At 35.6% G+C, this 12475-nt stretch overlaps 1 protein-coding gene across 1 annotated transcript; it reads left to right on the forward strand.

Moving 5' to 3' along the window:
* Nucleotides 1-6749: 6749 nt before the first annotated feature.
* On the forward strand, nucleotides 6750-7835 carry LOC131435394 (large ribosomal subunit protein uL2m). The gene is made up of 2 exons (XM_058603231.1): nucleotides 6750-7296; nucleotides 7350-7835. The coding sequence occupies exons 1-2, from the start codon at nucleotides 6822-6824 to the stop codon at nucleotides 7766-7768; spliced, it is 894 nt and encodes a 297-aa protein (XP_058459214.1). The 5' UTR covers nucleotides 6750-6821; the 3' UTR covers nucleotides 7769-7835.
* Nucleotides 7836-12475: the final 4640 nt, after the last annotated feature.

The following is a 12475-nucleotide window of genomic DNA, read 5'->3' on the forward strand; positions in this document are numbered from 1 at the left end:
CGGCGATCCGTCGTTTAAAAGCAGTAGATTGTATTCATTGACTAGTTGCATAAGAATCCACGTTTATCTCAGCGCTCCGAAAATTTTATTTAAATCACTTTGGATTGCTTTGTTTATCCAGTTGGGCAAATATATATGGAAACTAAGACAAGTTTCAGCGATAGAACTTTAGAGCAAAATCAGCAGCTGCAAGATTCATATGGGTGGTCTATAAAATATATGAAACTGAAACAAACGTATCCCCAGCAAGCCGTTTTAGTTTTATTTATTCGAACAGTTCTACCGACGACACGACCAGACACTCTGAACAAAAATTCGTTCGAAAAGTGTCCGTTGATGATTTACCATCAGTTACCAAAAATTGAGCGATCCCTCGTATTTGATAAAAACTATCTTTTCGAGCAACACTGTTTAGTTGCTTCGAACTAGTTTCCAAGGATTCCCAATACAAATAAACGAACAGTTTGCGGAACAGAAAATAAGTTTGCTGCAGGTAAATAATAAAACACTAACGACGAATCGGTTCTGAAACTTTTTTTTTCAGGGCAAAGTGGTTGTGGGCCTAGTGACTGTGATGTTTTATCGCATCGGACCAAACTTCTGCTTGTGGGGCATTGACGTCCGCTGGTAGAGTGGAACAAGGGGTTATCATTGTCAGAACTAATAGGTTCAAATTTTGTAGGTCCCAGTAGGAAGTCTCAGAATTAATTTCGCATTTGATTTAGAAAGCATATAATAACGAGAGTTGGTCAGATGATGTTGAGCAGATAATTCCAGTTGCATCTACACTATGGTTTAGCATTACCGGCAAGCCAACGATAATGTCCGCTAGACACCCACCAGTGTACTCCAAGGCGATATTCGATTGTTCTCCATCGGATTCGGATCTGAGAAGTAAAAATGGGTCACCGTTTCCTTCACGATGCGTTTAGTGTTGCTTCATCGCGACCAATAATGAATGAACATCCTTTATTTACCTGCAAGACTAATGACAATGCACAATTACACCCAATCATAAATTCAAATCCTTTTTTCAATCATATGCCATTTAGTCGTCCACACACGAAACTTATATCTTCATATGACAACATTGGACACTAAGGTAACTGTTATTTGAAATCAACAATTGTTGACCTTTGTTGCCAGTTTCAATAAATTTTGAAGAGATTTCATTTTGACATTACCAGTTACTGAGGGGTAGTTAAATTTGCGATACAGTTTTGATAGACGAGTGGCAGGTCGTGTCGTCGGTTCTACTGTCAAATTTGAAACTGGTATACGCTGCAGCTCTATTTTTTCCTAAGACAAGACCTGACAACTGGCTTCTTATTCTTCCTTCCGAATCATCCTTCTCGTCATTTTCGCCCTGCGGAATAAATACCAACGTATCGGCTACAGTGTAGCCATATTTACAGATTTTTTAATAACTATGCTAGGAAAAAAATATTACATTTAAATTTTTAGACTAGGTTTTTGATTTGAAATAAACATGACAAATGTTTTTGTCAATGCATTTCTTTATTATATATTAATGCTTGAAAACAATTAATTGAGCTTTGATGACAAAACACGAAATATCTCATGTTGAACGCAATATCGAATCCATTGTTGACGTATTACCGGATCTTTTGGAAACCGGAAAAAGTCAGGTTTGGATAGAAATGCTTAATGCGACCACAGTGTGGAAGACAACAGTTCATTCTTCTAGTAAAACTAAACACACTTTTGAGTTTACACTAATTTAACAAATCTTTTTTGGTTACACTTTAATTCACTAAAAAGAAAAACGGCTTGATGCCTACTGTAATTACACAGTCCTGCCACTATAAACATTTATTACCAATGAAATTGAAAAAAAGTGAAACATTCTCCGAAAATTTTCATTTTCATTGGTGAGCTAAAATTATACATTTTAATAAATTTATTTTCTGATTTTCTTTATACTTGGCATCATTGCTCGCGTACCCTACAAAACTTTTTCCTTTTCACAATGTGCAGGTAGCAACATCAAAATCAGCCAATCAGAAACTGGTCCATTTTGGAACAAAAGCAGCCCCCCCAGATGTCAGGTCTTGTCTTAGGGCATATTCAGGAGTATTCTAGTTCTAGATGCACAATTTATGTCAGTTTTAAAATTTATATCTAGAAATTATAACAAAATAAACTGGCAGCCCCAACAGCGTTTTATCTGTGTTTCAAATATAGAAAAAATAGAACGGCAATGTATACCAGTTTTAAATTTGACAGTAGAACTGGTCGAATAAATAAAACTAAAACGGTTTGCTGGGGATACGTTTGTTTCAGTTTCATTTACATTATAAACCACCCATATGAATCTTGCAGCTGCTGAATTTGCTTTTAGATTTTTTCTATATTTGAAATACAGATAAAACTCTGCTGAGGCTGCCAGTTTATTTTGTTATAATTATTCAGATTTAAATTTTAAAACTGACATAAATTATGCATCTAGAACTAGAGCACTCCTGAACATGCCCTTAATGACAACAGCCTGCGTTGTATCAGATAACAGAGGGATTTTTAAACCTAAGTAAAATTGTAATCTTTTTCAGGAGGATTCCAGATCCTCCGTAGTTTTCAAATCGTGAATGAAGAATTTGGTGATACGATGCTATTTGATATTTTGTAGTTTGTTCCCAGTTTAATTGTGTCCATGTCTCGGACAGTAGCGCTGCATCATAACTGTCAGTTATTAGTATTTTATTTAACTTGGCTTTGTTTTTATAAAAACTTTAAATATTGCATTGCAATAGTTTGACGGATGTGTTTCTGTTCGTATTGAATGTGTTAAAATGTTTTATCCAGACATTTTCCGCCAGACCTTGTTGTATGCACTTTGAGTAGAAAGTCATCATTTTTTCTTGAAAGATTCTGTTAGCCATTTCCAGTGTGTTTTGACTTGCATCACTGATAGAATTTTCATTGAAAGATTTTTTTCAGTGTCGGAAAATAACCATCGATCTGTCAAAAATAACCATGCTCTCGAGCAGGGTTATTTTTGACAACATCAAATTAACCGCTAGAGTGTCAGATTTCAACAAAAAGTTAAAATTAACCGCGAAATGGTTCACATCCTAAAGGACTATTCACACATACACGGTCCGGTTCAGTGCCGGCACGACACCGTGCACGGATACCGATATTATTTCATTCGTTTCCTATGCGCGCATTCACACCTATCCGGCACCGTGCCGTTTCAGGGCAGCTCGTCATCAGTGTAGCGTCCGTCCGGCAAACTCAAATTCGTCACCGATATTTTTTTATTTGCACTGAAGTCGGTATGTCTTCATTTGCTGTGCCGGAACGGAAACAGCACGGAAACGGAACGGAAAGGTTCTGACAAAACTGAATGCACTTTCACTGAACCGTCACGGAACTAAAATGTGTGAATAGTCCATAAGTCAAAAATAAACTTTTATTAAGAAAAATATACTCTATACCAGTGCAGCCAACTGTACCGATTTTTGGACCCGATACCGATATTGACACATTGTCGCAAAGCTGAATTACCGGTAGCGATACCTGCCAATTAAAAATGGAACCAAGAAAAGGAGGATTCTTTCGAAAATTTTCATATCGTCAGTCGTGATTTGAAACATTTTTATCGTTTATTCAATAATACAAATATATGTCAGCAATAAAAGTACACGATTTCAAAGTGATTACTAGTACTTTTTTTAGCGTAAACTACGATTGAACATAGAAAATTTTCAGAAATGTGTGAAATTGGGTAAGGTTAGGTTTTTTCGGACCAACATTTTAAACAGAAACCAGTGTAACGTTAATTTCTCGAGTACCAGAATGTTTAGCGATCGAGTACTATTTATTTTGGATGTTTTATTTGTTATTCTTGGGCATTTGAAAAATGGTATTGAACCAAGTATAATGTTCAATTCTAAACAAACGATAGTATTCGCACAATGAATTGAGTTCAACATTACCACCTCAGAGTAAAAACTTTTTCTTCAACTTGATATGATTTTTCAAATGAATTTGCCCGTTTTCATGAGAAATCGTTGAAAAGGTGACAGCTCTTGCTGAAAGTATCATTTCTAAACAAGCAGAGCCTCTACATTTCAGTTTTGAGGCAATGTGCCAATGCAGATATGCTCTCTCAAAATACCGATATTACAATTTTCATACAGATGAATACCGATTTCCAATTTTTGTGTTTGGTTCCACAGGGGTAAACCACGACGTAAAATACACTGGTGGCGTGATAAGACAGTTTTGGTTGTGTTGGTAATTTTCTCACGAAATTAAGTATGGCGCGCCGGGATTCAAGCATGTAAACATAAACAAACGACCAGTTCAGATCAGGATTTCACTACTAAGTTACCCCAGTTGTCGCGCAGCCTGGCGAATCTTTGGCACTAATTGAAAATCTGGACATATTTCTTCAAGGGTAACGTCGAAATATAGAAAATTTTACACACATCCGATTCGGTTCATTTCGTTGGATGAAGGATTTGGCGGATCGCACTGTGATATCTATTACAGTTATTATGGATAATGGAGTGATTGTGCTGTGGGTGGCATTTTAAATGCAGATGATGAAAACGATTGAAACATCCCGGAACAAAACATCGCATTTCACTGTCGATATTTTCACAAACAGAACCAACTCCCGGAACGTCATTTGTTTATGCTTTTTCTTCACGTCTCTCTGTTATTCCAAAATAAAATTACAACCGCACTAACACATAGAAAAATGTGATCACCAGGGTATTTTACATCGTGGGGGTAAACCAGGTTGAGCGACCTTTTTTTTACTCGCAAAATCAGTTTCCTCACTAAATCGATGTTTGATTTTTCGAGATAGATATTATACAGATAGTTTTATCCGCCAAATATAGATTTTTGAAAAAAAACAGTTGGCAGCTCTGCACTATACGCAGAAAAGTAATTATTAGCGGCCCTTACACGAGAATTATTGTGCATGCAGATAAAAATCAGAAGCGACGTCTCTCTCGCCTGATTATCCCACTTGTGAGGAATTCTGGCAACCGTCAGAAGGCTGGCTGCATTATGGCTGCTGTTAAAATTGTACAGGCGAAATTGCGTCATTATCTCGCCGTACACGTCTTGATTATTTCCCTCCATTTTCTTTTTTCTTTTTTTTATTCGACTTCATTTGATATTCGTTAATCCCGCATGTACGTAAAAAAAAGGAATCTTGAGACGAGGTAAATGAGATTGAAATATGGGTGTTTGTTTGGTAGTGAGAAAGTAATGTTATTGGCAATAATATTTTCCATGATTAGTGTATATGATGGGCAATAACATATTGCCTTTCATATGTATCTTTTATTGAAAAAATAAAACCAAGACGCTTAAAATGTAGAAACGATTCAAAACGGTTCTGCCAATCTTGTATGGCAAAAATTCGACAGAAAAGAACCGTTAATAACCGCTAGGCGAAATTCTCTGCCGGAAACGGTTGTTGCATTGTTGCCAGACTTTTGGCGGAATTCTGGCATAATTCCGGCAAAAATGGCTGGCAGGCATAGCCAGTCGTCTGGGGGGAAATCTGCCCGCCGCGTACAAGTGGGATGTTGCTCCAGCGAAGTTCACTGTGCCCCAATGGTATGTAGACTCCCAAGTAGCAATTAAAACATGTTGAAATTGGCATGTTTTACGATTGCTACAGAACGGTTATTTTTATTGGATATGTTAGACAAGTGATTTCCTGTGTTTTTGTAACAAATGTGAAAATCATTCATATAACTGCTTGTGAAACCAACTCAAAAACCTGTAAGGATTATGTTCTATCTCGGTTTTATTAACTGACTGTACACTATGTTCATTTGAACAGTTTTATCTCCGGCTTTCTCATAACAAATATTACTGCAGTGAAACAAATCAAACAAGAGACTTGTTGCACATCATACGAACAAAGTGCGCTTTTTCAATTTCACAATCGTTGCGAGAAGAGTTAAGAAATACAGTACAAGAGAAATGTTTGCTACTTGGACTGTCATGCGATATATTAATCATTCATAATTGTACGAAAATTCATTCCCTTGTAACGTTCAGTGTCAAACCCATTGATTCCCAAACATATATTATCAACTTTAAGCGCATACAGAAAGTAATATACCATCGTTATGTGCTTCGAAAGTGGAGGCAAGACAATGTATTCATTTATGTTGAAGCACGTGGTTCATAAACAAGACAACAAAATATGTATAAAGTAACATGATTCTATCAGTTGATGTATAGGAAATGGCAATTCAACTGACGTCGCTCGGCAACGTCGCTGCGCTGGACTGTCCAGCGAATTGCAGATTAGTGCTGCAGCGACAATATTTTTGTCATTTTTAATGATGACTAAGTAATGATGTATTTCAAATTTGTAGAAAACTCGTCATTACTGCACCATTCACGTTCATTAAAATGATATTATTTTTTAGTAATGACATTTTTAACGACTCATGTAAGGGCCGCTATTAATATAAATCAATTCTAGGTTGATATAATGACAACAACAATTCTGATTTATTGCACCCAATGATTTTTTATTTAATCAACATTTGTTTGAAACAATCAAGCACTACTTTGAAACAAGTACATTTTGCCTTGAATCTACGATATAACGATTTGAAATGAGCACGTTAAGTGTTGAAACAATCTTTGATTTTGGTTTGATAGGTAACTAACTCTGCCTTTGTAAGGTTAAGTTTCCGATATGAGTAATGTTGTACGAGTGTGTAAAGTCCACTGACATAATTATGTTCAGTGTATAGTAAATCCATTGCATAAACATAAATATTGTTTACTGTCCTGATCACACTTTATTAAAAATGGCACTTTTAGCACGAATAATTCGAGCTACAACTATTAAAACTCTCAACAATGATACAAGATGTATAATAACAGCAGGTATATCCACTGAAAACTTGGCGCGAGTGATGAATAAACCGAAACCAGGATTGGGAAAGGCTTACCGTAGAGTTGTGCACTACCCAGAACAATATACAGTGGAGCCACTAAATGTAACCAATTTAGCTGGTCGAGATCCCGATACTGGCAGAATGATAGCCAAAGGCATTGGAGGCGGCATTAAACATAAATTCCATTGGGTTAAATGGGTCCGAGATGGACCAACTGAAGGCCCACCTCAGATTGAAAAGGTAATTGATGTGATTGATGACGGATGTCGTACCGCAAAAGTGGCACTTGTAGCTGTGGGGAATGATCTCAAATACATTCTAGCTACTGAGAATATGAAGCCTGGTAATTTAATAAAAACTTCAAGAGTGATTCCTAGAATACCAGGTTGGTAACAAATAAAATATAGTGTTTCTATTCTATTTTTGCTTCGTTTTCAGTTCGTGCTAACGAAGGCGATGCATATCCATTGGGAGCTCTTCAGATCGGAACTCAAATTCACTGTATAGAAAAGTATCCTGGTCAACCATGCCACTTAATACACTCAGCAGGGACATTTGGCACTATTCTACGAAAATTTGGTGAACTGGTAGTGGTACAACTTCCTTCTAAGCAAGAATTTGCTTTCAAGCAAACTTGCATGGCAACGGTAGGGCGTGTATCCAATATTTATCATAATAAAACGCCTATTGGCTCGGCACAAAAGAATAGAGAATTGGGTAATCGTCCCCGTTCAGGTTTATGGCAGCGAAAAGATGGTAGACATGGTCGCAAAATTCGCAGGCTACCACCAATGCGTATTGTTGGTGCTCCATCCGAACCAGCCCCAGAAACTATTAGATTTACTGTAAAGGTGTAGTGCTTATTCGGCTATGCAACACAATTGTAAACTTGTGCTAAAATACACATCTCTATATCTATTCAAACATGGGGTTTATTTCAATTTTACTACTGCCTAGACTAGAGAACAGGGAGCATAAGATTAAATTTTTTAAACAGTAATGTTATTTTTAATAAACGTGTAAGGGCAGTGATGACGAATTCCATCATTACTGCCCTTACACATTCATTAAAAATGAGATTACTTTTTAGTAATGACACTTTTAATGATCGTGTTAGGACCGCTTATAATGCCCCGTTTACACTTCTGCTGGCTGCCAGCATGCTGGTGTCAGTGTACTGCCCTCTTAGGAAAAAAACGTTCAACGGTGGTCCTTCGTTGATCTAATACTTTGGATCATTGGACCACAGTTGAACGTTTTTTCCTAAGAGGGCAGTACACTGACACCAGCATGCTGGCAGCCAGCAGAAGTGTAAACGGGGCATAAGTCAGAACATCAAAAATTTCGAAAAACTGCCCACATTATCGAAATGACGGAATGCGTAATGAATTCTTACTCGACTGTATGATTTTTCAGTGCTCGATCGGTTCAGTGCTAGAATTTTCGCCTGAGTTGGCTGCTCGATCAACCTGATTGACAGTGACATTATAAATGTCATTGAATATTCGTTCATTTTATGAATGTGTTAGTGTAAAATTTAGGCGACTTAAGCCATTTCATTACACTCCAGCTAGAGGAATGGATGATGCTGACTAAGGTAGGCCGTTTTGTTAATTTCCAGCGAATTTCAACAGTTTATGTTGGAATTCTAAGAAGAACTGGTTATTTACTAGTTCTGTATATCCGAAAAACATGAAGATTTCAATGTGTATAATCAGTTATGTAATGTTTTCATTCAAAAATAAACTGAAAGTCAGCACGAAAACGTGCAAAATCGGGAAAGAAGATAAAGAAGACAAATTGACAATTCAGTCCGCATCTTCTCACTCAATTCCGACTGATTTCCGAATCAACCGGATGTAGGCGAAATTCATTCGGAATCGGTTGTTGCACTGGAGTTGGAATTGATTCGGAATTCATTATGATTTCCACATGAAATTCCGAATGAAAATTTCTCGCCGATTCGGAATCCATTCGGATCTGATAATGTGGGTGGTAACTGTTTTTACTCTTAGAGCAAATTCAGCAGCTGCAAGATTCATATGCACGCAGAGAAAAATATTGTAAAAATAACTAAATTTTGGTTTCACGCAACGATTTATTTTGTTGAAATAGTGACAAAAGAAAATCTGGTTTGAAATTGCAAAAATTATTGTTTGAAGCTACAAAATAAAATATTTGATTTTGCTCAGTGCATTAGTTTGTTTCAAGAAATATTTTGTTAAAAATAACAAATATTTTACTTGTGCATTCCTGTCAAATTCTTGACAAACAATTTCATGGTAAATTTAACTTTCAAAATAAGTTTAATATGAACTAGCTTTAGATAAAGATAAAATAATTAGTTCTTTGAATTTATAAACTTGGCAGTTGAAATGAACGATAAGATTCAAACCTAAAATAATTAGTATTTCAACAAACGCTTTTGTTTGTTAAAATCATACATTTTTGTTTGTCATTATTCCTAAATAGAGATTTCTTTCAAACTAATTTTCAAGGTAATTTTTTAAACTAATTTTATTTCGATTTTCAATTTTCAAATTGTTAATTGCTTTCAATAGCTGTTGGGCCCTTTTGTCGTAGGACGATAAAATTTTTCACATGTTACAATTAATGATTCGGTGCTCCATTAATCTGGTTAAGATAGAATTCCTGCATCAAATATTTTCTGTAAAAAACGTGTTATGTAAAGTAATGCAAGTTTGGTAATATTTTGAATTATCCATACATACACTTGAACTGTTAAAAGACCCCGAGGAAACGAAAGAAACACTTAAATTTTCCTTCTAGAACACGAGCAAACTTTTTTGATCATCCACGGGAGCAAAATTGTCTGACTTTTAAGAAACAAAACTGATACGGTTAATTCAACCAATAAACTTAGTTGCCATCACACAAATGAAATCATAGATAAAATGAACCAATTTTTTTCTTGATATAAATGTAAAACTCGATTGAATCAACAAATACTTTGCCAATAACTTCAACTCAACTTTTGTTGACATGTAATAAATGGCTGATTTATTTCAACGATAAAATCTGCCGAAACAAACCAGTTTTTCGATAGCCAGGATGAGAATTTGTCTTCAAATCAAATAGATATAATTGTTAATGTAGAAGGGAGAAATTGGTTCAAAACAATCATATTCTAGCTTGAAATCAACAGAAATCATATTTTAAAATCTACTGACTGTTTTGTTATTTTAAACAAGCTCAATTTCTGTGCGTGTGGGTGGTCTTAGAGTGCCTACACGGAACCGCAAATCAACCTAATTTTAAGTACATTCCACCCAATTTGGGGGTTTCGTTCAATAACCTAATTTTAGGTAAAGTGGCTCTAGGTAGTTTTCGTAAGACACGTGCAAAAAAATACTCAAAGATGAGTTATATTTACTCTATAGTTGAGTCGACGACACGACCAGACACTCCGAAGAAAAATCGGTATCTAAATTGTCCGTTAAAAATTTACTGCCATTTACCACAAATATAGTGACCCCTAGATAATGAAAAAAATAATCTTCTCGTGCAACACTGTTTAAGTTGTTACGAACTAGTAACAAGTAACCCCAACATTAATAAACAAACAGTTTGAAAAAAGTGTGCGGAATTGTTCGTATTATTACTATCAATTAACACTGTAGATAATTTATGAATGCGGATTATAAACAGATCAAACAAAATATATCTGTTATCTAGTACATCGATCGCATTCTTGATGTACAAGTAAGCATTTATTAAGAGCTTCGCTTCTCATGACATGTTCGTATTTTCAGTTTCATCAAGAGTAAACTTTGGGCAATAGCTAGAAAAAATAACTTTATCCTTCACTTTGATGCGGACGAAAAGTTATATCTGATGCTGAATAAACACATATGAGAAAAAATCAACTTAAAATTTATAAATTGAGGATTGATCCCAAGACATGACATGCATTGCATAATTTTGCCAAAGCAGATGCCTCAGAAGTGTACTTTTTTTCGAATAGATTTCAAATACTATAATAAAACAAAGAAAGTGAAAAAGAAAAGTTATGTTCTTTGCAGAACACGCGTAAATGTTTATTTTCATTTTTATTATAGAATCTTTTCACAACAGTCGATCCGATTTGATGATCGGTGATGTTATTTCAGGAATTTAATTGACTATATGGTGGTTGATTGTGGGCATCATCGTATTAGACGACACGATCAGACACCACAATATTCGGCTTAAAATCTCTCGTTATTAATAAAAAAAAACAATCTTATCGAGCAACACTGTTTAGTTGCTATGAACATGATGTTCGACTTCCGAGCGGGTAAGCTGAAAAATAAATAATGATTTTAAAAAGCTGTCGGCAATGCATATTTCATTAATACCTTACCTGGAACATTTCTGCTAAAGTCATTTATCTATTTTTCAACAGATCAACATTGGTAACTATGGTTCTGTTATTCAAAATCAAATCAAATCAAATGGCACTAGTTGCCAGTTTCAGTATTTTTTCAAACGACTTAGTTTTGACATTACCAGTTACTGAGGGGTAGTTGAATTTGCGATACAGTTTTAATAGACGAGTCGACGACACGACCAGGCACTCCGAAGAAAAATCTGAACAAAAAGTGTTCGTGAATGATTTACCGCCAGTTACCACAAATATTGCAACCCCTCGATAATCATGAAAATAAACTTCTTGAGCAACACTGTTTCAGTTGCTATGAACTAGTTACCAAGGAGCGCTATAATAAATAAACAAATCATTTGAGAAAGTTGTGAAACTTTTATATAAATTCAAATTTTGTTTCAACGTTCTTTTTAGATTTGCGCCGACCACAATAGTACAATAACCAAATCTGGTACTAGAAGTAGTGTTAGCTCTATCTTCAGTGTAGTCATCTAACTCATCCATGATGATGGTCTTCTTTTTAGAAATATCCAGTCGAGTTTCCGAAACACATCACTTTTGCTTAACATACTGTCAACCAACCCGGAAGTTAGTACCAGTCTTCACGAAATGAAAATGAGACTTCATTGTTAAATTGTATCCGACACTCTTTACATTCGACTACTTCAACAAGTTCCAGCAGCCTTACGGTAGACCGTCGTTACAGTCTGTTTTCTGCTTGAGACACAAATAATTAAATAATTTGAAGGAGACCTGTTTGCACTGGAGGCTTTCTATGTGCACTTCAAAACCTATAATTTCGATCAGATCTAATATACTGAGAAATTTGATTCCCGTGCTGTTCAAGTGCCTTTCATATTCATCAAAGTATACACGCACTTTGCGAAGACCTCAAATCACTGAGAGTAGAAGTAGAGGAGTTTCCAAAATATGACAGCGCATTGTTTCACAACATGTATGCTGATTAGCAACGAGGGTTGAACGATTTGGAACAAGGGACGAATTGAAATGGTTTTACTTTAGAAAGTCATTAGAAAATAACAAAAATGCTTTCAATACCAAATTCTGATTATAGGACTGATAAAAAGTTTCGCAATGACGGATTGAATGACTGCAAAACTTAACGCCATTTAAAAACTCATTTACATAACAGATAGTCATTATAGATCTAAGTATGGTT

The sequence above is a fragment of the Malaya genurostris genome, chromosome 3 (genome assembly GCF_030247185.1).
Source record: "Malaya genurostris strain Urasoe2022 chromosome 3, Malgen_1.1, whole genome shotgun sequence".
Lineage (NCBI taxonomy): Eukaryota > Metazoa > Arthropoda > Insecta > Diptera > Culicidae > Malaya > Malaya genurostris.